General features: G+C 59.1%; 1 protein-coding gene across 4 annotated transcripts; it reads right to left on the bottom strand.

The window, feature by feature from the left end:
• Positions 1-662: 662 nt before the first annotated feature.
• PDGFB (platelet derived growth factor subunit B) lies at positions 663-19,617 on the bottom strand. Of its 4 annotated transcripts, none has more exons than XM_026479603.4 (7): positions 19,461-19,617; positions 11,773-11,869; positions 9,407-9,496; positions 8,004-8,209; positions 6,556-6,700; positions 2,573-2,724; positions 663-2,244 (listed from the first exon to the last, which is right to left on the bottom strand). In XM_026479603.4, exons 1-6 carry the CDS (start codon positions 19,521-19,523, stop codon positions 2,597-2,599), a joined length of 729 nt encoding a protein of 242 aa, XP_026335388.1. In that variant the 5' UTR covers positions 19,524-19,617; the 3' UTR covers positions 663-2,244; positions 2,573-2,596. The 4 variants fall into 4 exon arrangements, with proteins under 4 accessions (XP_026335388.1, XP_057172419.1, XP_026335390.1 ...); XM_057316436.1 differs by having other exon boundaries at positions 663-2,102; XM_026479605.4 differs by having other exon boundaries at positions 2,573-2,721.
• Positions 19,618-27,418: the final 7,801 nt, after the last annotated feature.

Here is a 27,418-nt window from a genome sequence, read left to right as displayed (position 1 = left end):
ACAGGTGGGACCCAAAACACATTCAGAATCTTTTTTATGGGATGGGACCCAAGTCTCTGCAGGCAAGAGAAAGCACAGAATCCCACAGCTGGACCTTAGAGACCACAAGTCTCTCGGTCATCTTCCTGTGTTTCAGAGGAAGCCCTGACCAGAGGGGGGGCTAGGGCTCCCCCAAAGCCACACAGCTGGGTAAGGGCTGACCCCAGATCCATCTTTCAGCTGTGTTCCTTCTAAATTCCACAGCCCCTCCAGGACCTCCCCCAGCCTTCCCCACATGGGGTACCCCCTCCCCACCGCCAGCCCCACCCTACGATGCCGAGGTCCTGGTGCCCTGATGGAGATCCTCATGCTGGAGAAAACCATCTCTTGTCACTGCCAGTGACAGGCACACGGCTGAGACCTGTGGTCGGGGGGGGGGGGGGGTCAGGAGCCGCTGCAGGACCAGGACTATAGGACAGGCTGCATGGGTCTTACCCACCCCCAGACAGGGGCCTCACAGAACAGCAGGCCCACGAGTGTACACACCCACGTGTGAGCGTGTGCACGAGCGTGTGTCTGCACTTCCCAAAGCCAGAGGAACACGTAACAAGCTGTCAGTAAATCCTGCCAATTCGGGAAGGGTAATCGTCACGCACGATGCCAACAGATAGAACTCCGGTGGATTCACTTGGTTTTGTTTTGTGGTTATTTTTTTTTTTTACAACTTTAAATACGGAATATAAATAAATTTACAATTAAAAAATAAAAGGAAAGCCCCCAAAAATATAATCACCAACTTTACAAACTGAAGGAAGCAGATTTTGGAGGGGAGGCGGTGGGGAGGAAAGTGCAGTCGAAGGTGGGGAGGGAGGTGGGAGCTCAGACCCCACCCCGGGGAGCCCTGGGGGTCTTTTCCCTTTTCTCCCCCACTCCCAGCCCATGAGCTGGTTTCCTGGGAGGGGCCACCAGAAGTGGAATTCAAAAGAATCTAATATGGGGGGAGTGTGCAGGGGGAGAGCAAGAGCTACCCCCTCCCTTGGAGACTTTCTCTTGGGTTTTTCACACCTGCCTGGAAGGGGAACTGCTTGAGCTGAGGACTCAGGAAAACGGAGGCCAGATGGACAACAGTGTTGCCTCCCCACCCAACATGGGCTCTCCTGTCCAACCACTCTGAGCCATCAGCCAGGTTGGGGCACAGCCAGTCCACATGGAGCCTTTGTGTCAGTTAGGAAAAGGATCCCTTTCTCTAGACATTTTTCTCTCCGTCTGCCAGAAAACTGTCCTAATAAATACACAAATTGGCCACGTTTTATGGTGTGAACAATGATCCCTGCAGGCAGTGCCTTTGTGCAGTGCACACCCTGCGCAAACCTACATGGCAGTCTTGGCTGGGCTGGAATATGACAGGCAGGCCCCCTGCTGCCCTGACCCCTGGTCTTCTGCCTAATGGAGCAGAAGTATGGGGTCCAAGAGCCCCTTGGTGGAGCAGACTGAGGGCCAGGACAAGAGGAAGATACAGGGTGGAGGTAGCGAGATAAAACAGAGGAAGTGAAGGTGGGGGAGAGTGGAAGGAGGCAGTGAATGCCCAGGTCACCATCCATGTCGACTCCAGAGCAAACCTCATCTCTAACCCATCTGAGGGGGCACTTGGCTGCCTGGTGCTTGGGCCACGCCCACCCAGAGGAGTCCGCACCTTCAAAGATCTCATATGTATAAAACGAAAGGAAGCCACTGTAAGCAGAGGTGACCAGGGAGAAGGGACTGGGCCTGGGCGCCGTGGGAGGGCTTTTCTCCAGTCTGTGCTCCCCCGCGTGGTCTCAGCCACAGGAGTACGAGGTACCCTGGTCTGCCTGGGGGTGTTCCCTTCAAAGCTGGCCAGGGGTCCTGGGACCAGGCAGGCCACCCATGCCTAGAGGGCCTCGGGGCCTCGTACAGGGCTTCGCCAGTCCACAGCACTCAGGTGTGACCCGGGCAGAAGCCGGGGAACAGCGGGCCCACCGGTGTCTCTTGTGCTTCTATCCCAGATTCTCGGGGTCGGCGGAGGAAGACAGCAATGGAGTTCAGGTCCTCCGTTTCCTTCTCGAGCTTCCGGGCAAGGCGCTGGAGGCCAATGAGGGGACCCGCTGGTGGGTGGACGGACGCGCGGAAGGGGGGAAGCACCATTGGCCGTCCGAATCAGGCATCGAGACAGACGGACGAGGGGAACAATATTATCACTCCAAGGACCCCATGGGGGCGATACAGCAAATACCATATTAAATAACCCTGTGGGCCAAGCAGAGGGACACAGGGAGTCAGAGACAGCTCACGTGCCTCCCTTGCCGGGGGATGGGGAGCTGATTTCCCACATCGCTCAGGACTGGGGGAGTTGAGGGTTAGACTTCCCATTCTCGTAGGGCATGCTGAGACACAGCTGGGCTGGGGTCCCCAAAGCCCCCTCCCCCACCTACCCTATGGGAAAATTCAGTTGAAACTGGGCAGAGGGGAATCCAGGCTCAAGAGCCAGGATTTTGTATGGGGAAGTACCTCTCCCCTTCCACAGCCCAAGCCACAGGCCAGGGGTCTAGGCCTCAGGTTCCCCACCAGGCCTCACCTGCCCACACTCTCGCAGATGCCCCTAGGCTCCGAGGGTCTCCTTCAGCGCCTTCTTGTCATGCGTGTGCTTGAACTTCCGGTGCTTCCCCTTGGGGGGCCGGCGGACTCGCACCGTCCGAATGGTCACCCGAGTTTGGGGTGTCTTGGCTGCTTGAGAGAAAGAAACGTCTTGTCAGCAGGTGGATAGCCTCTGGAGAGGGTCTATCGCTCTCAACCAACACCTGCCACAGACCTCTCCAGATCTTCCGGGCTGAAACAAGGGGTAGGAGTTTGAGGCCGGCCCTCCTTGGGTTCAAATCCCAGCCCCACAGCTTATCAGCTGCATATGCCTTGGGGACAACTATTGAACCACTCTGGGCCTCAGTTTCCCCACCTGTGATACGGGGGTAAGAAGACTGCTCACCTCACAGGACTGGCAAAATGAGTCAATGGCAGTATACTGCCAAACACAGAACACAGAGGGGAATTGGCTTCAAGTTCTTTTCCTTTCCCCACGGACCCTCCTGATTTCCAGGCCCCTTGAGCCTCGCATGGACTCGGATCTGTTAACCAGTAGAAGATGGTAGAGTGGTGCTGTGCCAGTTCCAGGCACAACCCTTAAGAGGGCCTGGCAGCTCCCAGAGCGCCTGGGGGGTCAGTCGGTTGAGCATCTGACTCTTGATTTTGGCTCAGGTCATGATCTTGGGGTCCTGGGATCGAGCGCCGAGTGAGGCTCTGTGCTCAGAGGGGAGTCTGCTGGAGATGCTCTCTCCTTCTCCCTCTGCCCCTCCCCCTGCTGACGTTCGCAGTCTCTCTCTCTCTCTCAACTAAATAAATAAATCTTATTTTAAAAAAAAGCCTTGGCAGCTCCCCCCATTTTGATTTGGGGAGCCCTCTACCACTGCCTAAGAAGTCTGGCTCCTCGGCTGGGGAAGGCTCGTGGGGAGGAGACGCCCTGGACTAGAGAGAGGGACACGGGCCCAGCTGCCCCACGCCTCCAGATGACACATTACAACGGCAGGAGACAGCGGGTGGAGCCCAGTCAGCCCATGGATCAGGGAGAGACGGTAACATGGTTGTTGTCTTAAGCCACTAAGATCAGACTAAGAAGTGATCAGCAACCACGAGCGGCTCTTCCTCACTCTTTTCTTATTCCCTCCCCTGACCTCCTGTTGAGGTTTCCTCCCACCAGCCTCTCAGCCCCTTCCAGTCCTGGGATGGGGGAGCCGCTGAGCATCGGGCCAGAACCACCCGCTCCCGCCATGGAGCTGACCTCCCCATCCCTGCGCCTGCCATCGCCTGGCCCTTGCCACTCCAAGAAGCGGCTCAGGGGGGTGGCCAGAGCTCAGGCTGTGGGCCAGACTGCCGGGGTTCGAATCTGGGCTCTCCCAGGTATTAGTGGCGTGCTTTGGGGCAAGTCATATAAACGCTCTGTGCGTCAATTTCTGTATCTTTAAAACTGACCTGGCAGCAGCCCCGGCCCTCGGGTTAGGTGATAACCCATGGAAATAGCCAGAAACCCTTGGCTAGCCCTTCCCGAGCTCATTTATCCTCACAGCAGGTACAAGCATCTCCATTTAACAGATAAGGACACTGAGGCAGAGACACTGGGATTTGAACCTGGGAGAGGCCTCAGGAGTCCATACTTTCAACCACTGGCCTGTAAATCACAGTGCTCGTGAGCCTCAGGCAAGGTTAGCACTTATGTCTCTTCCTCCCGAGCCCCCAGGTCAACACCGTGGCAGTGAAGGCTTTCTCGGCCAAGCTCAAGGCCCATCTCTTCCTAGGAGCCTTCCCCAGCACCCCCAGCTCGTCGGGGCCAGCGCCGACCTCCCACCTCACAGACACAAGCTCCCATAAGGCGGTTAGCCCATCTCTGCGATCGGGCAGTGGAAGGATGCGGGGGGGGGGGGGGTGTCTCAGATCCCCATTGGGGGAGGACACCTAGAAGGGCCATGGAAGGGCCCGGAATTTGGGCTCCAGAGATGGGGTCATCAGCAGGACCCTGGGCTGGGCAAAGCCTGAGCGGGCTCAAGGTCGTCCTACAGCTCACGTGTGACAGAGAAGTCTTGAGCCCCGAGGTCTGACACTGGCATCACACGGGCCACACCACCAAGCCTTAGCCAGGCCAGGGCCGCACTGCGGCAACTTACACGGCATGACTTTATGTAATGTACATACGAATCAGTTGAACAAGCCTTCCAAAACCAGGGTTGGAAAATCACGTGAAGCAAGGGCACATGAAAGAACCCCAACCTAAACATAAAGAGTAAGATTTTTCCTGACTAAGTCAATCCATGTTAATTCCTATTATTATTCCGTGTTATTTGATATTCCATGTTGTTCTGTGTTAACTGGACTAATAATTTACAACAGGTCAGTTTGAAGCTGTCAAATGATCAACCTTCCCAGGGAATCCGTGCCTCAGCTCAGCTCTCGGACCGGGACAGAGGCTAAGAGACAGGCCTGCCTTCGGAAGGCTTCTAAGATGGTCTGTCCTCTACCGATAGAAAGTTACTGAAAGTCAAGAGGTGATTTTTTTTTAATGCTCATCTAATCATATTAATTTAATAAGTCTGGATCCTTGGGGTGCCTGGCTGGCACCCCAGGTGGTAGAACATGCGACTCTTGATCTCAGGGTTGTGAGTTCAAACCCCATGTTGGGTGTAGAGATTACTTAGAAATAAAATCTTAAAATAATAATAATAATAATAATTCTTGATCCTTACTGCAAACATTTGAGGGAGAAAAGGCAGCAGGACAGCCTAAAGAACGCAGAACTAGACAGTACAAGACCTGGGTTCTGGGCTAGACTCTGTCGCTATGCAACCTTCATTAAAAGTCCCTTAACCTCTCGGAGTTCCGGCAGCCCCATCAAGAACACTGAACAACTGACTTATAAGGTCATCTCTCCAGACCATTCTAGCTCTAACAATGCTAAAGTCTTTGACAAGGCAGGTAAGAGCCAGTGACTGCTGTCAGGGTGAGGGAAGGGCCCAGAATAAAACTTCAGGATACCTAGACTCTAACTGTACCCCTGCCTGGGCCTGGCTGTGTGACCTTGGGCAAGATCCCAGCCTCGCTGAGCCTCAGGCACCTCTTCTGTAGAATGTGGACCAGGCAATTGGATCAGATCATTTTGTTGGTCCCTTTCAACTCAAATCAAACTATGCCCCTGAAATTGTGAATTCACGAACGCTAAAGAGTGGAACAGAAGTCCAGTTCCAATTGTCCTTCTGATGCTTGAACTCTGTCACATCACTGTCGCACGGTTGCCCAGTGTCTACCTACACATCGTCAATGACAGGAAACTCACTACCGTACGAGGCATATAATTCCATCTTGCCCCCCTGACTGATCAACAGCTTTGGGTATATGGAGTTAAAATCTCTCTCTAATGGCTTTTCCCCACTGGCCCTAATCCCTCCTGAAGGCCACAGGGAATTAGTTTGATTTTTCATCCCCAGGACAGGTTGTCAAATATCTGAAGATGATGTCCATGGAGTCTTCTCTTGTCCCGCTATTTCATGTACTCATTCAACAAGGTAGGGGGCTATGGTAGCAAGACGGGGATGGGAGCTGCTCTGGACAAGGTAGTCAGGGCAGACCTCTAGGAGGAGGTGACTTCTGAGTTGAGACCCAAATGAAGATGAGTAGGCTTGTGAAGAGTTGAGAGAAGTGAATTTCAGATGGAAAGTGGCATGTGCAAAGGCCCTGTGGCAGAAACATATTTGGCCACTCAAGGAGGTCAGGCTGGTGGGGGTGGCATAGGTGAGGCGGGATGGTGGGCCACAAGCCTGGAAGGCCAATCAGGGGTTAACATCTTCGTGTAAAGCCTCACAGGCAGGGGAGGAATCTGGATTGTTCTCAGTGAGATGGAAAGCTTCAGATGAATTTAACGAGGGGCGTGCCTGATCCAATTTCCCCCCACTGGCAGCTGCCACAAGAGAAGGGGGCTGCCCAGCCGAGTCATTCAGAGGCAGACCCTGCACCAGCGGTTACCTCGTTGCTCCTGGGTACTCCCCAGGCTTCGGGTCACAGGTCGAGCAGCCACCACTGTCTCACACTTGCACGCCAGGTGGTCCTCCAGGGTCACCGTGGCCTTCTTAAAGGTTGGCTTCTTCCGTACAATCTCGATTTTTCTCACCTGGAGGACAGAACCATCCAAGTGCCTCTGTAAGACCACACAGGCAGGGGCTGAGGGAGCCCGCCTGCCTACTCTTCCTACCCCAGTGTCCCCCGCAGGGATCTTTCCTCGAAAGCCGGGAGTGGAGAGGCCCTGGCCCAAACAATAGCAGGACCTTGCCCTCTGCCCTTCTCGTAGCTTTTCCATCAAAACAAGCGCTCCCGACCTGGCCTCCAGCTTGGCCCCAGCCCCCTTGGAGCTCCCAGAGAGGGAGAAAGGCATTTCCGGGTTGAACGTAGGGCCTGTGGTGTCCTCATTCCCGGAGCGCCAGCCAAGGTCAGGGACTATGGCAGAGGCGGGAGATGGTTGTCTGGAAGGAAGTGGGGGGAGGCTTTATCCAGGAGGGAGGCGGGAAGGGGGAGGTCAGCTGTCAGGTGTCCATCCATAGGGCTGGAAGACTGGGGACAGGAGATACCATGACAGTGGGTGGTGTGGTAGAGAGTGACACTTGTGATCTCGGGCATGGGGCCCAGGCCTGGGATGGATGGCAGGCACGGGGAAACGCCACAGCTGACCTCAGGGAGGGGAGTGGGGCAAAGCAGGTGGAGCATTTGGCAAGAGCCAGCACTGAGCCCTAGGTGTGCCCCCTGCCCGGCAGCTCCGCCCCGCCTGAGTTGGTGTGTAGGCGAGGCTGACCCAAGGGGCACAAAAACCTTCCCACGTGAATCAGAAGACAGCTGAGGCTTCTCTGGCTCTGCCCTGCCCAGCATGAGACCCGGAGCTTCCCAGAGTAGCCTCTATTCTAGAATTTGCCTGGAGTCAGCGTGCATAGCCGATCTCTCCAGAAAGGAGGCAAGATTCAGCATTCTGACCATTTGCTAGGGGCTGCCCCCAGCACTGCTGTATCTGTTGCCTGGAGGGACTCTGTGCCTGTCTTTGTTAAAGACACAGCAAGGAATCTAAACAGGTTCGGAGGAAAACTGAGCAGCCCAGAACTTTCTGAGCGTCCAATAAGTGCCCGTAGACGGGTCTCTTCAAGGGACATTTGGGGATTTTAATCCCTGTAAAGGAGGAGGCAGCAGCCTTCCCTTAACATTCCACACCAAGCCCTGCCTGGGGGTCTGCCTGCGGCTTTTGGGTACAGCGGCTGGGGTGGCCTTGAGGACTCAGCACACCTGCCCAGAGAGCCTCCTGCCGGCGGCCCTAACTGGACAGAGCCCAGGAGCCTGCCAGGAGTGCCTCTGCCCGGTCCGGAGCCCACCCCCCCGCGGCCCCCAGACCCCCCCCCCAGCTGGGGGGGGGCGGCGGCAGCGCGCCCGCGCACCTGGACGGGCCGCAGCTGCACCTGGGTGGGGCGGCACTGCACGTTGCGGTTGTTGCAGCAGCCGGAGCAGCGCTGCACCTCCACGCACGGCGGCCACACCAGGAAGTTAGCGTTGGTGTGGTCTATGAGGCGCCGCGAGATCTCGAACACCTCAGTGCGCGTCTTGCACTCGGCGATCACGGCCGGCTCGGCGACCGTCGGGGAACCTGAAGGGAGAGGGGACCCCCGTCAGGAGGGTGGGCCGGCCCAGAGCCCCCGCCCGGCGGCCCAGCCCAGCGGGGCAGCTCTGGCCCTGGGTGCCCTCCCCAGTGGCCCGCCGAGTCCCACTTCCTTCCATTCCCCCCCGCCACCCGTTTGCGCGTCCTGGATGTTCTCAGCTGTGGCCCTTGGACAGGTTGCTGAGGTGCCCTCAGCCTCAGTTTCCCCATGAGATCTGCACCCAAGAACCGCTGCAAGGATCCAGCAAGGTCACTGAGAGCGCTGGTCTGTCATAAATGTCAGTTTCCTTCCGCCCACCCTCAAGTTCCTTCTGTGATCTCAGGCCTGACCCCTGGCTCCTACTCGCTTGTTATTCTATGACCACTTTCATGTTGCCGCTTTTCACTATTTTCTATCCTTACATCCTTGCTTCTTTCAAAGCCCGCTTCCTCATCTATGGCACGGGGATCACAGAGCCTATACGCTGCCCTTGCCGATCTGACTAGCGTGAGTGGCCCACAGCAAGTCTTCCATCCATGCTGGGGCTCTGCCGTCGTTCTCATGGAGAGACACTGAGGCTCGACTAGCTGCCCAAATTCAAAGTGAGGAGTGGAACTCAGGCCACCACCTCCTATCTGAAGGTCCCCCTAGCCACTGTCTCCAGTGTTTTGGGGTCTACAGGTGGGCAGAGAGGAGGAAGGGCTTAGAGCAGATACTGGCCTCCCCTGGGAAGGCTTCCGTGGGACCTAGGCAGGTGCCAAGCTTTGCCTGCTGTCCCAGGCTGCAGCCCTAAGCCACAGAAGAGACACACGGCCCACAGGACGGCACTGGGTTCAAGTGAGAAGAGCTGCTGGGATCCCAGCCCTATCCCTTGCTAGCTGTGTGACTTCGGTCATGGCTTTACACTCTCTGGGCCCCTGTTTCCAACTGTGTAACATGGGGTCAGTAAGAGCTATCTCTAGGGTTAGAGTAATGAAAAATGAGTTTAAAAGCACTATATTTAGGAAACTGTGTGTTGGGGGATTGGGCGTGATGACTCAACTCAATATAGTGTATCGAAGCACCGTTCTACTCTCCTAGAGCTCAACTCAGTCCTCAGAGTGGGACGAATGGGGTGGCCCAAAGCTGTGGACTGGCTACACACCCCAGTTCTCCTTGTCTGGCTCCCACCATGGAGGGGTCACCATTCTCATCTGCAGCCTCACCTAGGCTCCTTCTCCCTCGGGATAAGCTCTCCAGCTCGCCTCCAGAATGGGATCGGGTCAAATTCAGGTCCAGCTCGGCCCCGTCTTCGTCTGCAAGAGAAGGCACAGTCAGATGCACCCTGATAGCCTCTGGCTGGTCCGATCGTGGGCTGGGGGCTCCAATGGGGGATCTGGAGCAGGCAGGAAGGTGGCCTCTCACCCCTCACTGGCACCCCACTCCAAAGAACAGACTCCCTTTCCAGGTCCCTGTAAACCTGAGGGTCCTCGCTCTGACAAGGGGCCCTCCAGGCAACCCCAGGGTGGCCATGGGGCTCAGGGGGTGGTGGGGCCCGGACTGCATCCCTGGGGGGGCCTTCAGCCCCCCTCTGGGTCCTTCAGCCACATTTTTGGACAGAACCCATGTCAAAGGAGTTAAAAATAACCCTTCCCTTTGCTACTGTAAGCGAACCCTCCTCGGCCTCCAGGGCAGGGCAAGGACCCAGAGCTCGGAAGGCCAGTTTCCAGTGCCCCTCCGCCCAGCGTTCCCATAGGAAGTGCTGAATGGAGAAATTCCCAGAATCCCCGGGGGGACCAGCATGCCCTGGACACAGCCCCTCTGGAGCCCCGGACAATGGCCCAGCTGAGCTGGAGAGGGAGGAGGGAGATGAGTGGGGGTGGGGGCTGAAGGCAGGGAGGGGTGGGGAGCCGGCCAGCTGGGATAGGGGCGCCCGTACCCTGAGCCCTTCCAGGCCTGGGTCTTGCTCCAGCTCCCAGAGTCTCATTGTGTTTGCCTCTCCCCTCTAACCTTCGACCTGGTGTCTGCCCTAAACTCTCCTTTGCTCTCTCGGGTCATAAACTACAGCTCCCTTCTCCAGCCTGGGAGGCCCTCATCTTGGCATCATTAGTGCTCCTTGGAGCCATCCCTCTCTCTAAGAGGCAGCCGACACCTCTGTGGGAGGTGAGGGCCGGACAGGAGGACTTTGAGCTTGATACTGAATCCTGGGCAGACCCTTCCAGCTCTCTGATGTCTGAAGAGCGAGCAAACAGACCAGGGGTGTTGGAGACAAGCTCCCGCCCCCTCCATGCAGCCCCTCGCTGCTCTGGCTGTCTCCCCTTCCCGCTGACCCTGCCAATGACAAAGCTCCTGCTGTTCTGTGGGCTCCCAGGGGGTCCTGTCTGGAGGAGACGGTCCTACAACTGGTGCGTTTCCATCCAGCCTACTGCTCCCGCGTCAGCGCGTCTGTCTGTCCCTCTCGCTCCCTTCCTTTCTCCCTGCCATCTCTGGAATGTCCCTGGTGGAGAGGAGATGGGGGAAAAGATGTGCTTTGTGGAAAGGTTAAGTTGATTAGGAAAAAATAGCCACATGGTTGCCTCGAAACAGGCCGGCTATTGAAAACCTCTGTCTCCAATCCCGACCCCCAGCCGGGGTGTGTAGGGGCTGTCCGAGGGTGGGGGCCAAGGGCCTTGGAAAGAAACTGCAGAAAGGCTAAATTTGGAAGTTGCCCCATTGTGTTGGCCAGGGCTGGCCAGTCGGGCATGGGGTGGGGGATGTGGGAGACGTCGGGTGGGGGGCCTAGTGAACAATAGGTGGGCCCAGCTGGGGCCCCCTCCTGCCTGCCTCACCAGCCCCCGGCATAGGCGGGTTTGAAAGGGCCCGGGAATGCTTTTGAGAGGGAGCCAGGGGCCCAACGGGGAGAGGAAACAAAGACAGGAAATGCTGTCCCCCGTAGATAGGAGTCTGGGCAAGGATTACAAAGTGACAAAGAGACAAAACCCTAGAGGGAAGGGGAGCTGGGGGTGCAGGGGGGGTGCTGACCAGGGCTCCAGGGAACAGGCCAGAGGTTAGAATAGAATGGAATTTGCTCTGAAGACAGCGTTTATAAATACATTCCCGACCCAGCCCGCCAGCCCTGCCACGTGTGTGCCACCAAGCACGTGCCCATTCGCTGAGTGCACTCTCTGGCTGGGGCAGGGCTGCCCGCTGGTCTGGGCCAGGTGTCCCCGGGAGACCTCACAGACTGGGCCCTCGGCCAGAGGGGCAGGGAGATGGCTCCTTCGGCACCACCCTCCCTGGCTGAGTCCACACCTGGATACACATTCAGCATATGCCCCGGGCACCTTCTCCCTGCCCCCCTCCTCCTGGCACCCCACCCCGTGCACCAAGCCAGAGCCACATGTGGCTGCTTCTGCCACGCCCCACATCCCAGGTACCAACCCGTCCACCCACCCAGCCCTGCCCTGGACAGGTGTGGCCGAGCCCTCCTGGGGCTGCCACAGGCCTCTCGTTCTCTGGAAGTCAAGGAAGGGAGGATGCCCCTTGCCCTGCCCCTCCCAGCCCCCCGAGGACTCAGTGGCGGCCCAGAGCACTGAATGAGGGTTCAATTTACCTACGGAGGCTCCGTGCAGCAGACGCTGGAGGTCATCAAAGGAGCGGATCGAGTGGTCACTCAGCATCTCGTAGAGCTCCTCGGGAATGGGGTCCCCCTGCCAGGTAGACACCGTGGGGTCAAGTGAGCTGGAGTGGAGGGCTTTCCAGCCATGGCCCTCTTCCCTGCCGCACACACATGCACCCTCCCATGGAAAACTCCCACAGGGCCTCTCGGCTATGGGCAAATGGACAGCCGAGCCGGGGGCACAGTGGGGGCAAATTCCAGGCCTGACAATCAGAAGCACAAAGTTCTGGGGACCAGAACCTACTCAAGCCTCTAAGACCCAGATCAGATGCCCATCCCCACCCCACACGAGAGCGCCAGCTTGCTCTGCGTTAGATAGGATGTCCGCCCGTCTCCCACATCGCATCACAGGGTCCAGGAGACTCCAACCGTCTTTCTGCTTTTCATCCCCACCTGACAGCCAATGACAGCCAGCGTTTGTCAGAGGAGATCTAATTGCCCCCATTTCACGGATGAGAAGACAGAATGGTCAGCGGCACCCGCACGCAAAGCCCAGGCGCTCTGATGGCAGAGCCCGTGCCCCCAGCTTTCTGGGTACATGAGCTGGTTCCTAAATGCTTGCAGAGCTGGGTGGGCTCAGGGGACCCCTGGCACTAACAGATCTATTTAGTCTCTTGCTCAAAAGAGGAGAGAGGGAATCCTTAGATACAGACACGAAACCTGAAAGCTTACCCATGCCCCATGCCCAACCAAACCCTATTTTTAGAGCCCCTCTGGCCTGTTACCAAAAACACTTGAAACTTAATAAGTGCTTTAACAGGCCCCACTCGGAGCCGGGCTTCCTCCAGGGAAACCGCAGGCCTCACAATGACAGGAGAGCAGCCCGATAGGAAGGTCATGGCCACGTCCCTCGTGGTCTAGGGAGACCTGAGGGGCTGATGCCAGAGGTCTTGAGGAGGCGTGCCCAATCTGGACACCCAGTGCCTTGGGGCAAAGGAAATGCGGGAGACCCTGCCCCACGTCCGAACTCACAGCCGCGCAAACACACACACACGTGCGCACACAGACGCAGGAAGATGCGGTCGTGTGGAAGGAGCCCTGGAGTGGGCGCCGGCAGACCTGACTCACTTAAACAACTCTGTGCCTCAGTTTCTCTGGATTAGGAAGCAGGAGCTCCCCCTCTAGTCAGTTCACGGAACACTCCAAGGACCCGAGTTCTCATTGGCTTTGCACAGGCTGAGTCCCTGCCTGACGGGGGAAGGAGGTCATCTGCCCCGTGGCCGGCCCCAGGGGGCTCTCCCCAAAACTCTGTTAGGAGCTTGGGGATGGATCAGTGTCTGACTCCCCCAAAGCTCCGTTTCTTCAATGGTCATCGTGGCTTCTGGGAACACCTCCCCCCGGGGTTCCATCACATCCATCCAGCTCTGGCCACCCAGGTTGGCCTTCGAGCCAGGGTAGAGTGTGAGTATGCCCGCTTTTAAAACAAATTCCTTGAAACCCTGAGCTCAGTTTTTTCATTTGAACGTGGCGCTTATAATCCTGCTTGGTGTCTAGGGCTGCCGGGAGGTTCAAGACAGGGAAGCTTGGGGCCCGAGCAGTAAGCCTGGCTGGCAGCTGGGGTCTTTCCTTCAGGGTCCATGGCTACAAAGCTGGGGAGCCTGGGGCTGCATGCGTGAGACGGGAGAGGGGCATCAGCTCAGCCGCCCCTCACTTTCCTCCCCTACCTCTGCCACGCTCCACTCCTCCTACTCCAAGAGAGAGCCCCTGCCTTTGGTGTCTCCAAATGTGGACACAGAGCCCTACCCACAGACCAGAAGGCAGGCGGCTGGTACCCAGTTAAGGCCAAGGCAGGCTACTTCCCCTGAGGGCTTTGCCAAGCCCAGAACTGGTAGTCTAGGGAGCTAAATTCTACCCCTGTTCTGCTACCAACCACCCCATGACCTCAGGCGCGTCACTGCCCCTCTCTGGTCCTGGCCCTCATCTGTGTGCATCAGGGGGTCGCAGACATTTGATTCCGTTCTAATTCTGCCCATGGTGGCACGAGAGGCAGCAGAGGAAAGCCAAGGGGGAGGGTGCCCAGTTAGGGCTCCCAGGCTATCTGTGCAGTAATCATTCAATTAACCCCCCAGGAGAGGGCCCAAAGCCCCAGTACCAAAAGGCATGTAGCACTCATGCCAAGACCTCCTTGACCGTTGGAGAGCTGGCTGCATCTGTCAGCCGGGGCGGAGTAGGCAGACCCCAAACAGGACTAGTGGATGCCCCAAACCCAGCCTGCGATGCACAGAGACGATATTTTATGAAAATGGACCCACACCCTCCCGGGCTGAGTGGTCAAGAGCCCAGGACAGACTGGAGTGGTGGGAGGAAGTACACAGTAGGTGCTCAAGAAGTACTCATAAAATGCACGAAGGTCTCTCCCCTTCTCCCTGGGGTTCTCTCCTGTATGATCCTCCTACCTCCTCCACCAGGAGGACCACCTGGGTTATTTCCCCCCTCCACTCCCTTAGCAAATTCCCTCCTAAAGCATCCACTTCATTCTAAGCAGAGAGGCCATTCCTGCACATGTTTCTAGTCACTTGGCCACTGGATGCCCAGAACTCACCAAGAGCCCCCTGGATTTGATAATAATACCCCAGCTAACTTTTATCGAGTGCCGGCTCTGAGCCAGGTACTGAGCTGGTGATGTACTAACTACCAGTCCAAAGCAGCTGGCTCTGTATTTGAATCCCCGTCTTCCAGATGAGGAAGCCCAAGGCTTAGAGAAATAAGTGAAGGACTACAGGTCTACACCACAAGAGCAGGGCCGTGCGCCTCCCTCTTCCAGCTCACCATGGAGCCTTCTGGCATCAGGTGTCACAGAGCAGGGGCCAGACGGTCCTCAGGGGACACTGGCCATGGCTGAGGGGGTCACAGCTAGAGCAGTGCTCCTGGCATCTAGTGGGTGGTGGCCGGTGCCCGCCCCACACAGGACAGCCTTCCACAATACAGAATTACCTGGCCCAAGATGTCAACAGGGCAGAGGCTGAGAAACTCAAGGACACAGAAAAGCAGGGGCTTCAGCTGCCAAGGAGACCTGCCCTGGGCGAGTGTGTGGCTTTGCACTGGCCCCTGTGCCGGGCCCCAGGAAACGGCACCCTAGCCCCCACTGGCACTGCCTGGGGCCGCGTGGGCCAGCAGGTCCCTTCCGGGCTGGGGGTGGGTGAGGGATGGGGAAATGCAGCCTGTGGTCCGCTCCAGGATGCAGTGCCCTGGGGGAGACTGGCATGGGCACCTGCTGGGGGTCAGAGGCTCCTCTTGGCGTGGGAGGGTGAGCAGCCCAGAGCCCAGGCTTCCTGGGCACAGGTTCTAGAACCCTCCTACGGTGGGCAGGGAAAAGCGGCATGGCATCCAGATGAAGCTGCCCTAGAGCTCAGGCCTGGGGTTCCTGACAGGGCAAGGGCGTGGTGAGAAGGCAGCTGGGGCACAGCCAGCCCCGGGAGCCAAGGCAAACAGCCTCCTCCCCAGCCCGCCCCACCCCCAACACCAGCTGCAGAAGGTAGGAAGGGCACGAGCTAGCGAGCTAGCGTGAGGCCAGGTGAATTACCTGCTCCCAACCAGGCTGGCAGATCAAAGGGGCTTGGACCCCACCCTCCCCCAAGGGCCCCAGCTGCACACACAGATACGCACTCCGCAGCCCTCCCCAGCCCGCAGTTCCGCGGAGGGAGACGACAGGCTCAGCCCAAGCAACCAGGGGCGTTGTCTGTGGCTGGCGGAGAGAGGAGCCGGCAAGGCCTCCAAGCGCCCGCCTGCCTGACAGTCTCAGGCCTGATTTAGATTCGATGCCAAAGCCAAGCCCTTTGAAGAAGCCTTCTCTGGGCAGACCACAGAAGCCACTTAGAACCAGACTTTCCCACCTAGCATTTCCCTTCCCTGTTGCTCCTGGGACCCTCCCGCCCCTCCTGAATGGTGTTGGCCCAGCCCCACACGGGATTGTCCACCTCTCCCTGGAGCAGAAACGCTGTTAGGGCTGGAAGAGGGACCGGAAGAGGGACCGGGGCGGCCCATCACAGTCACTGCCTGCCCCCCTCCCGCCGGGGAGTCCTACCCTCGACCCCAGGCCGGCCCAACTCCCAGCACTGGGGCGGGCCGAGCAGGAATCCGCATTTTCCAGAGGCCCCGGAATTCTGCTGCCCTCAGGGAACTCTGAGCTGATCCAACCTTCACATTTTGGGGGGTGGGGGAAACTGAGGCCCAGCTCAAGATACATGGAATCTTTGCAGTCTGATTTTCCTTCTGTTTCTTCCTCTGTCCTGTCCAGTCTTGGCAGGCCAACTCCCAAGACGTGGAACAGAAAGACAAGCTTGTCTCTCAAGATGGGGGGAAGGGCTCAAAGGAGAATGCCTGCCCCAGGGCAGAGTAGCCGGGCTGCACCGCCCTGGGGGTGAGGCCATGTTTATAAAGCACTTAGCAAGCGCTAGACAGCTGTCTGGTCCTCACCACTATCCCCCATGTCCCCCCACATCCATTGTCCTTTCCCCAAATATTTAGAGATTATCCACCTTGGACCAGGCACTGTTCCAAGAATGGGAGACCGTGGTGACCAAGACAAACTCTCTAGAGGAGTTTAGACTAGTGAGGGAAAACAGACAACAAATAAACCAGAAAATGGAATAGCTGTCCTGGAAGAGGCATGGGGGGAGGGGGAGACTGAGAGGGACCCAGGAAGCGCATGGCAAACACCTCTTTACCACTCTCGCTGAATTAACCTCCCCCTCCCCCCACCCCACACAGATAAGCACACTGTTCTAGGTCTTGCCCCAGAGCCTCGAAGTTCTGTTCGGTCCTAAACTTGCAGACACTTCTAGAGCTGGGAGAATCCAGCAAGTCGGTCCCCCACCACCCAAGGCCAATAGCAAACCAGAAAGAAGCTGGGGGGTAAAGGGCTGCCAGTCCCCTTCCCTCGATCGCTGGGGGCAGAAGGGTGCTGAGGCGGGAGACATCACATGACAGTGGGAGTTACCCTCTGCGGAAGCCAGCTCAGCTGATGGAGATAGGACCTCCCAGGCCTCAGCGGACCCTCTGCCAGGCCCCGCATCAGAGCTCCCACCCCCCCCCCTTCCGTCCCAGCTGCTGAGGCCTCTACCTGAGGCTTGGGCCAGGGAACAGGCCAGCCCCAAGGTTACCTCCAGCAGTGAGCTCTCCTGGAGTCTCCCTTCCCCGCCTGGCCCCCATGTTGAAGGGTTTCCCCTTTATGTCTCCTCCCCCAGGGCCGGCTGAGGCTGACACCGGCTCAGCGCGAAAGTGGGAAACTGCAAAGCACCACACAATTGTGACTTCCCGAGGGCCTTGTGTTCCTGGACGCTGGGCTTACAGGGGGGCGACGGCACCGGCTTCTGTGCCATAGCGTTCCCCCAAACGCGCATATCCATGGAGTGGCGGGGAAGGAGGAGGTGCTGGAGGAAGCTGGAAATGAGGGGGGCAGGCCCCAGGGAGGGGAAAAGCCTCATCCCGCTATCACCCCTCCTCTCCAGAGCACGCTGGGATCAGTGAAGAAGACAGAACAGCCAGGTGGGAGCCCCCTCAGCAGCGAGGGGCCTGCAGTCTTGGAGGATCAAAGAAGGGCTCACTGGAAGGGAAAATGATCTGGACATCACAGCGCCCCCCCCCCCAGTCTCATCAACACTATTTTCCGTCTCCTGGGGTAGTTGAAAAAATGCAATCACCGAGGGGTGATGCTTGAGGGGCGGCAAGCTGACCTGAGCAGGCAAAAATCAGTGGGTGCTGTGGAGCCAGGACGCGATGGGAGGGTCCCTGTTTCCCCTTCCTCCTAGGGCCCTGCAAGGAAATGCTGTCACTACAGAGATGACGAGGTTCCAGGGCCCGCGGTGGGCCCACGGTGGGCCCACCTGTTGCGCGGGGGTGGGCACCTGGTGCTGGGTGTATAGGGACCGTGCGTGCCTGTGTGCGTGCGTGGGTGTGCGCGCACGTGTGTTCAGGCCGCGTGTTCTGGGGCCAGGCGTACGTGTGTGTGCGGTGCGCGCGCGTGTGCCCCGCGTGTGCACGGGCGTGGCGGCGGCGGGCGCGCGACCCGGCCGCGGTAGTGCGTGCCCGTCGCTCTGCGCGCCCGCCCGCCCGCTGGAGCGCAGCATCGCCTCTGGCCAAGAGTGTGCATGCGTGGGGTGAGTGAGCGAGTCCGGGGGCCGGGCGGGGTGGGCTGCGGAGAGCAGCGGCGGGGGCGCCGCCGTTCCCAGGGCGCCCTGGCACCGGCCCCAGCCCCAGGCCCCGCGGCAAGGCGAGGCGGCAGCTGGGGCCGGCCGGCACCCCCCTCCCCAACAGCTGGCCGCGGCCCGGGGAGCTGCAGAGAAGAGAGGAGGGGGCGTCGGGAGGGGCCTGCAGGCTGCCGGGCCGAGCCCTGCGGCCTCCCTCCCGGGTGCGGACCGCGGGGGGTTGGCCGCGGAAGGGCGGGGCCCCAGGGCGGGCGGCCGGCGGCCCTCGAGGAGCCCCGAGAACAAAAGGAGACGGCGACGGCTCCTATGTGGTCAAAACAACCTGCGCTGGCGGCGGCCCAACGTCTGGCCGCGGCCTCGGAGCCCTTCACCTTAACCCCTTCGCCGCCGCCGCCGCCGCCTCCTTCCTGCGCCTCGTTGGACGCCAGGAGGGGCCGGCCCTCCTCGGGAGCCGGCGAGGTGCGGGCTCTCGGCCGCCACCGAGCGGAGGCGGGACGGGACCCAGGCGCGCCGCGCTCCCCGCTGCCCTCTCCTCCCCTCCACCTCGCGCTTCCTCCCTGCCCCGCCCCCTTTCCCACCTGGATTCCGGGTGGACTTGCCAACTCACTGCTACGTGAGGCTGGGAGGGGTGGGGGGGTACTGATCCGACCTGATAGCTCCCGCAGACGTTTTTACACCCCACCTGCCTTGCAGCTACGCTTTTACTGGCGCGCTCCGCACCCTGCAACCGGGGAAGAGAGGCGCTTCCTCTCGCAGGGCGCGGGCGCAGGTATGGCGGGGCCTGGGGCACACACCGCCCCGAGGGCTGGATTCCTTAAAAGCCTCTACTCCTCCCCAATTCCCGAGTGCCCAAAACCTCCGTCTCTCTCTCTCATTCTCTCTCTCTCTCTCTTTCTCTCGGCGCCCCCCGCCCCCAAGACACAAGCTGCTGCTGGACTGAGCTCTAGGGCCGGGCATGCCCTGCGCTGGCCCGAGGGCGCCCGTCCCGACCGGGAGCCAGAGCCAGGGAGGGGAGGCAGATCCCCGAGGAAGGCTGGCGTGACTGCCACCGGTGCGCGAGCTCGCACCTCCCGTGCAAGCCGGGTCCTGGACAGAACCTAAGCTGGAACCAAAGTGGGCTTGGGAGAACGCGCTGCCTTCTGCACCCTCAGCACCACCCCACCCTCTCTCCCTTCGGGTTCCCGAGGGGTGGGGGACAGGGCCACACACACCCTCCCCCGACACTGAAAGGGCCGGAGATCTGGGGTCGCGCCTGGGAAAGAAAGCTACCCCTGCTTTAGAGCCTGGCACGTCCCCTTAGAGCCTGGCACGTCCCGGACCTCGCGTCCCAGCCCTCGGAGGTCACCTAGCGCCCGGCGCTAGGCCCGTGGGCTGCAAGGGTCCAAAGTTCACTGCAGGGAGGGGAGGGGGCGACTAAGGGGTGAGGGTGGGGGTAATGAATGAAGCGAAGCAGCCCTGGCAGCCGTCGCAACTCACCTCGGCGCTGACCAGACGCAGGTAGCAGCAGAGAGACAGGAAGAGCGCCCAGCAGCGATTCATGCCGACTCCGGGCCCGGCCCCGCGGGGCCCCGGACGCGTGGACCGAGCGCGCCGCCCCCGCGGCCAGGGTGGGGGGCGGGGGCTGGGGAGAGAGGTGGGCTCGGCTCGGGTCTGCGGCGATCAGGCGCTCAGGCAGCTGCAGCCGCCGCCGCGGTTCACCCGCATGGCCCCCGGGCGCCGCCGCCCCCGGCCCCGGCTCCGTCGTTGAGGGGCTGGGGAGGGCCTGGGCGCTGAACCAGGGTCCGAGGCCGCTACCTGGGCGGATCCCGAGCCCGAGTGAGCATCCACGGCCAGGGGTCTGCGTCGCGAACCAGCCGAGGCGTCTAGCCGTGTGGGGGCGCCCAGGGGACTCCAACCTCCAAGAGGAAAAAGAACACGGCGGTCGATGGCTCGTCTTCACTCGCCGACTATAGGCGTTTTCCTCTGCCCGCAGGCTTAGCTTTTTTGCAACATTTTCTGGAAAGGCCCCCGAAGTCGGAAAGTGCAGAGCTGGGCACCTCAGGGCCAAAGTCTCCCCCAAAAAACTTTTTCCAAAGTTGGCTTTGCAGCGGCGGCCCGAGTACCCGGGCAGGGAGAGGTGCAAACTCCCGCCCGGGCCGGGTGGGGGGAGCCGGAGCGTGTGCGCCTTGGCGCGGGGCCCGGGCGGCGGGCACGGCTGCTCCGCGCTCGCGGCGTGCCCGCTGCGCGCAGTGCCGGGCGCGGCAGACAGGTGGACGCGGCGCGAGTCCGTCGGTCCGTCTGTCCGCGCGCTCGCCGCTCTGGGCGTCCTCTGCGGGCTGTGAGCTGCGGCTGCTTCGGCTTCTCTTTGCAACGAGGCTGGAGGGTGGGCCTTTTTTTTCCCCCTGTTTGCGCGTGTGTGTATGTGTGTGTGCGCAAAATATCTCTATCTCGGGAATGAAAGATGGGCGCTGGCGGCCAGAGGGGAGTCCTCAGGGAGGTAGCGGGGGAGGCTGCGGGCGCGCGGGGAGACAGGCGGGCTGCTCCCGGCGGCAGGAGGAGAAGTTGCCACCCTTTCAGCTGTTCCGGCCTTTATAAAGGAGAAGGGAGAGCGCTAGAGGTGGGTGGAGACTGCCTTTCCTCTTCTGGCCGAGAGTCAGCACCGGGAAGGGGGGGGGGAGCTCCGGGAGGGCCTGAGGCGGGGGCGGGGCGCTCAGGGGTCTCTGAGAGCCTGGCAGCCCCTCTGCCCAGGATCTGGCCCTTGGGAAGGGAGAACTAGGGGCGACTGAGCGCCCCGCCCCTTAGCACAGTGACCGTGGCCTGATTTCTAGCCCACGTGGTTGGGGAGTTGTCTCCACGGCCACCGCCAGGAGTCCAAACCCGCAGCCCCGAGGGCGGCACTCGCACCCTGACACGGGCGTAGCGGTGAAGGACTCACGCTTTGCAGCTTCTTCGCATCCTGCCTGGCTGCTGAGGAGCTGGGTCACCTTGGGCAAGTCACTTCCTTTCTGTGCACTTGCATCTAGCCTCCGAGTGGGATAGAGTTCTTGGGAGGACCTAGGGCCAGAAAGGGCACCCAGCCCCGAACCGGCCACAAGGTGATCGCACAGACCCCACAGCCAGTACCATTCAGCAGAAAGCTGGGTCCGTGTCTCCGCCTTCTCGCTGGTTGCCTGGCACATGACAGGCGCTGCCAATTTGTTGAACTGCAAAGTCGCACAAACCCCCACAGCCCTGCAGCATCCTCACAGGGACGCCATCACAATCCCACAGTCACCCTGATGTTTACTACCTCCCTCAGCCCCCAGGTTTGGAGGCCCGCCCCCCCCCCCCACGCCAGCATTCACACAGTTAACGCCTTCCGCCCCCAGCGCGGAGAGCTGCGGTGGCCCTGCCTTCAGCTGTCACACGGTCCCAGTCACAGAGTCACACGCACGCCCGCTGAGCCCAGCACCCACCACGGGACCCGCAGGCTCACTGCATCGCCGGGCTCCTGGCTGTAGGACACCTTTATCTGGTCCCCTCGCACTGTCTCCACCGTCTGCCCTTGGTACCCAGACATCCCTTTGGGGTGCCAACCTGCTCCTCACGCCTCTGTCGCCGAAACAGGCACACCCGCTGTCTCTTCCTAAGCCATCTTCTTGGACGTGAGCGAGGGGGGCACAGAGGAGGGAGGACTCTGCCAGGCGGGCCTCTTTACACAAGAACCCACCCTCTTCTCATGACTACCTAGGCAGCACGGCGCAGTGGCCGAGAGGCAGGCTGGGGACAGGTCACCTTGGTTCAAATCCTGGTGTGGCCACCTGAGCTGGTCACAGTGTCTCTGGGAAGCTTTACCTCTCCGTGCCTCGGTTTCCTCCCCTATAAGCTAGAAATAAATCTAGAATTGGCGGGAGAGAAGGATTCAGAGAGGCCTGGGGAAATTGCAGGGGTGGGGGGGCTGTGTGTCGGCTTTGCTGGGAATGATGAGTTCCCGGGTTCATGCCTATATCAAAACCGATCTGTGCATTTTATGGTACCTCAATGCGGTTGTAGAATTCGGAGCTACCTCCTAACGTGGTCTGGAGGCTCAGATGAGATCGTCCATCTGGAAGGACTGAGCATGATGCTGGCCCCCGGAGTGCATCATTCGTTCAACGCAGGATTTGAGTGTTCCCCGGTGGCCGGGCACTATTCCAGGCGCTGGGGAGACAGCACAGGGCTCATACAGGCTCCTGCCCTGGAGGGTCCCCATCCAGAAGGACAGACAGATGCATAAACAGATAAATTAGGAGACAGGGTGACAAGGGAGATTGGGGGTGGGAGGGGTGGGAAGATAATCCCCAAACACAAGCTTTGAAGTCTAAAGACTTAGAGATAAAACCATAGGACACTAGGTGATGTTGACCTTGACCTTCTGGATCCTTATCCATTAAAGAGATGAGAACAGCTACCATTATTATCACGGGGACTGTGTAAGAGGTAGTGTTCTTCTTACTTGGCATGTAGCCTCTCTGTGCTCCTGTGAGGTATGTGGCTCCTATCTTACAAATGGGGCAATTGAAGCACAGAGAGGTTAAGCAACTTGTTCAAGGTCACACAGCCAGTAAGTGGTAGAGACTAGACTCGAACCCAAGCATTCCAGCTGTGGAGCCCACACCCTTAAGCCACCATGCTATGCTGCCTCTTGGCAGGTGATGATTGATGGTGATAATTGACACATTTTACACTTCTGTGAACATCAAACACACGAATATATGTGCAAGTGCTTTGCCAGCTGAAAGTGCTGACTTACAAAGCTGTAGGAGCGCAAAGGAGGGAGCACACGGTTCAGCCTCAGGGGAGGGATGCAAAGGGGGGAGGCTACTGGGAGCAGCATCATTGAGCACCTGCTGTCTGCAGGCCCCATGAGGAAATGTAATAAAGGAGACCCAGAGCCGGGACTCTGGGACCTACCAGGCTCTTGAGTGAGATAGACACAGATGATTACAGTCCAGATGTCTTTTCGCACAGGTTAGAAGGGGCAGGACAGAGACAGCAGAGGCAGCTGGAACCACAGGGCACCGGGCCTGAATGCCGTACTAAGGAGAACCCCTTTCCTGTACCGTCTTATTGCAGACACCATGCCAATGTGGGGGTCTTTCCACACAAGCAATCCTCTAAAGAACACCTCCTCCTCTTCCTCCTGTGAGACTTGACTTAGCACCTCCTCCAGGAAGCCCCCTGGGCTTGGTACTTGCTCTGGGTTCCCACAGCATGTGCCCCATGATATTGTCATTGGCCATTTATCAATCTAGCACTAGGCTGAGATCCAGGTGAGCAAGGGCCTCATTCCAGCTCCCACGATACAGCAGTTGCTCAATAAATGTCTACTAAAAGAATGAATAAATGAGTAAATATCTTGCCTATTTCTTCCTCTGAGTCCTGGCCTTTTGGTGCAAAGATGCCAGGCCCTACCTGAGGGGTGCAAGGGGTCGGGGAGGGGGCTTATAACGTGAGCCTCTACACCATAATGCACAAGGGCACCTCACAGACCTGGAAAGACCCTGGCCCATCTTTGGCACTGGGGCCCTGAGGAATCAGGCTTTCCAATAGTCTGTGAGCTGGTTCTGTGGGCTGGGGGCCACACCCCCTAACTCTCACCCTCCACCCCCTTGATAAGTCTGAGTCCAGCAGAAAACCAAGTGGTCACAGCCCTCAGCTAATTGCCAAGGGGCCCGTCCAAGGCCAGGGCTTTTTAGACTGTGTCCAGAGCAGTCTAAGCTTTCCTCCATCAAAAACGTCTCATACCCTGGGAGTGGGGGCTCAGGGCCAAAGAAGGAGCTGGCTTCCATCCCGGGGGCAGACTTGGGCCCTCAAGTCCAGAATGGGTATCCCCGCTCTCCTGAGAGAACCCTAACAACGCCCGTGCCAGGCACGTTTGCTTTTCCCAGCTTGATGGCTGGAGGAAGTCCGGCTCCAAATTGGGGACAGTCCAAGGCCAAGCCACAAATGGCCTGAGGCCCCAGCCCCAGGCTGTATGATGGCAAAGGACGCATCTACCCCCATGTAGCTGCAGTCAGCTGGCCCAGAGCCCCTCGTGGCCCTGCCCGCCCCCCCGGCTGCAAGGCCTGGGCCCACTTCACCCTCACCCAGGAAGAGAGCTATCGCAGCGTTGGTGCTCCTTTCGCAGCTGAGGAACCGGAGGCTTGCGTGGAACCGGGGACGAGGCTTCCCAGCAAAGACTGCCTGGGTTCAAAGCCTGCTCTGCCATTTACTAGCTCGTGACCTTGACCTTCACCTTTCTGAGCCTCGGGTTTTCTCATCTATAAAACATGGATAACAATAGTGATCGCCTCATGGAGCTAACACATCCTCGGTGTTGAAAGCCTGGCGGGAGCGCTCCATGCATGTCGGTGGCTGGGCTGATCGTTGTTACCACTCCAGCCCCAGGCATATGCGCACGCGCGCACACACCCACCTGTGAGCTCTGGAGACAGGGCCAGGGGAGGAGCCCAAGGCTGGGCAGGCTACAGGCACATCACCTGGAAGGGGGGTGGTCCTCACACAGAGCCCCCCACCACTTCTGTGGGAGACACCCCCACGCTGGTGAGGCTCTGACACTGTGGCTGTGAGTCACGGGGAGGCAGGAGAGACCCCAGGAAGGCAGACAGACAGACAGACAGACCGGCAGACCCCCAGGCCTAGGGCAGCCTGGGGGAGCCCACCGGCATTGCCTCTGCAGCCTCGGGCCTTGTGTCCTGTATACAAAGGCAAGGGAAGCTCAGTGTTTGTTTTCCTGGGGCTGAGCAATGCATTTTTAGCTCCTCTAGTCTCCAGACAAGGAAGAGGATGTTTGGACGGGAAGGCTCAGATCTACCTGTCCTGGAAGCTGGCTGGAAATGGAGCAGAGCCCCCCCCAAACTGGCTGAGAGATGACCCCACCCCGGAGCTGGTGCTGGTCGGCTTTGCCCAGAGAAAGTTGTTCCTCATGGCCCCGCTGGCTGCTCCCGGGCTGGGCCTCGGGAACACTGACACCTCCCGCACAGAGCACGCGCCCTGGGCCAAGCGCTCTGCCTGAGGAAAGTACAGCAATTGTCACCATTCTACCAGCAAAGGAGCCGGGCTCTTATCTTGTTCATACCTGGGGGAGGGGGCACTGAGGCTCTGAGACGGATCCTCGCTTGCCTGGCATCACCCAGCAAGGAAGCAGCAGTGGCGAGATTTGAATCCAGAGCGGTGACACCAAAGCCCACACTTTTGCCATCTCCTTGTGACATGATGCCTCCCTGTGTGGCCTGTGTCGGAGCTGCTCAGCGTTTCATGTCACTTTCTGTGCAGAAAATTAAACAAGTGAGCCAAGTGGAGGAGGCTGGGCAGGGCTGGAGGCAGCGGGCCCCCAGGACCTGCCCTCCACCTCGGGGCGGGGAGCCATGTGTGGCCCCGCAGAGGGGCTGGCTGGCTCTTTCCAAATCAGGATGTCCTTGCCGCCCAGGCTCTGAAATTGGACTGGGATAGGGTAGGCAGGAGAGAGGGGCGGGCAGGTATCAGGCAGCCCCTCTTGGTGGGGGTACAGCTGCACACAGACCCTCCCCAGCTCTCTGAAGGAAGATATTCGTAACTGCAGGACACATGATGGGCCTGTCAAAAGGATGGGAAGTTAATCCCAGTAATAAGGTCACAGATTCATCCTCAATATTCCTGAGAGCAAATGAGCCCAGGTATATTCACCCAGTTAAGCCTCACAACCTGCCGATGAGAGAGGAGCTATGTCACCCCCATTTTACAGATGGGGAAGCCGAGATCTGGAGCAGCTTCGGCAGGGTCAAGGATGAGCGAGGGCAGAGCTGGAACTTGAACCTGGGCAGCCTGGTGCCGGCATCACCCTCCGGACGTCTGCCCCTGCCCGCCAGGCCGGTCAAAGATGAAACATAGCTGCCCAGACCACCTGGGCTCCGCCCTCCCTCACCCACTGGTTCTGGCTTCGCTCCACCCCTACCTGCGGAGGGCCCTCTGGTGGGCACTGGGCTGGACTCCCGGCTGAAGGAGCCTCCTCTCTGCCATGAGTGGTGCCCCACCATGGCCGGCTGACACTGGACAGGGGAGGTTGCTAGAATTAGACCGAGATGGCGGGTAACGGATGGTCATTGCCCCCCTCACTCCCTTTCCTCGGCTTGCCACCGGAGTCCCCATCTCCTCTCACCACCATTAGGAAGCCCTCGTTTGGGAGAAAGTCTGACACAGCATCGGTGTTCAAGCTCCTGTCCCTGCCGTATAGGCCAAGTCTGTTCGGAGGGGACCACTGAGGTTCAGAGATGTCATGTGACTTCCCCACGATCACACAGTGAGTCAGAGACAGGAGTGAGCAACAGGTCTGCTAACGGCAGGGACCCCCAGCCCTCTCCTGCGGTGGGGGGGGGGGGGGGAGGGCAAGGACCCTAGGGCGGTGACTCTGGAATTATGGTCAGTAGGAAAGGGAGGGAAGCAGATGGGTATGAGAGAAGGTTCTGGGTGAAGCTGGAGTTCACAAGGAAGAGTGGGTGGCTAATTTTTACCCCAGACCACACTTTTACTTGTAACAACCCCCATCCCAGTGCAGCCTTCACTCTCCTTCATAACCGCATCTCTCCCACTTCCTCACCCGTCCTGCCTGCCCGCTGGGGAGCTTTCCCTGGAGTGAGTTTCCAGAAGTAGCAAGTTGTCCCTTCTCACCACTGCCTAGAGGCCACTTGAGGATGCTTCCATGTCCTGGATGTGTCTTAGATCCCCCCTGAGGCTTGCGAGCTTCTCAAGGGCAGGGATTGTGAGCCCGCGCAGGGGTTTGGATCCGCGGACAAGCACCCTGGAGGGTAAGCCCCGCAGGCCTGGCTTTGAGACCGTGCTGTGCGAGTTACTGGCTGTGTGTCCTTGGGCAGGACACTGACCTCTCTGAGCCTGTTTCTTCTGCTGCGAACCGGGATCATGACATTCACCTTGTGTGGTTGTGTGAGGACCAGATGTGAGAACGGCTGCCGGTGCAGCACGGTTGCTCAGCACTGCTCAGCCACTGCCCTTTCATCGTCTAGATCCACACCATTGCTCCTCAATGTGTGGTCCGCCGACCAGCACCTGGGGGCTTGTCAGCAGTCCCGGTGCCAGGCCCACCCCAGACCTGCCTGGTCAGCATCTGCGTTTTAAGAAGACTCCCAGTGGCCCACGGGCACAGCAGTTTGAGAAGCGCTGACCTACAGGGTAGGTCACAAACGGTCAAGCTCCGTGATTTCACATGGACCGAACTAATGCATCAACTCCCTTGAGCCGCCCAACAATCCTGGGAGAACAAAGTATGTTATCCCCATTTTACAGACAAGAAAACTGAGTCCTGGGGAGATCACATGACCTCCCTGATTCACATGATCAGGGGGTCGCCAAACCAGATTTTTTTTTTAATGATTTTTTATTATATTATGTTAGTCACCATACAGTACATCCCCGGTTTCCGATGTAAAGCTCGATGATTC

The sequence above is a fragment of the Ursus arctos genome, unplaced genomic scaffold (assembly GCF_023065955.2).
Source record: "Ursus arctos isolate Adak ecotype North America unplaced genomic scaffold, UrsArc2.0 scaffold_21, whole genome shotgun sequence".
Classification (NCBI taxonomy): domain Eukaryota; kingdom Metazoa; phylum Chordata; class Mammalia; order Carnivora; family Ursidae; genus Ursus; species Ursus arctos.
This window is presented reverse-complemented; position numbering and strand designations above follow the sequence as displayed.

Bases quoted from the DNA above. Each gene is read 5' to 3' on its own strand.
- PDGFB (XM_026479603.4), bottom strand. From the start codon at position 19,523: ATGAATCGCTGCTGGGCGCTCTTCCTGTCTCTCTGCTGCTACCTGCGT. The intron at 11,870-19,460 runs GTGAGTTGCGAC...TCTACCTGGCAG, and splicing joins TGCGTCTGGTCAGCGCCGAG to GGGGACCCCATTCCCGAGGA. The intron at 8,210-9,406 runs GTGAGGCTGCAG...CTCTCCCTTCAG, and splicing joins CCGAGGGAGAAGGAGCCTAG to GTTCCCCGACGGTCGCCGAG.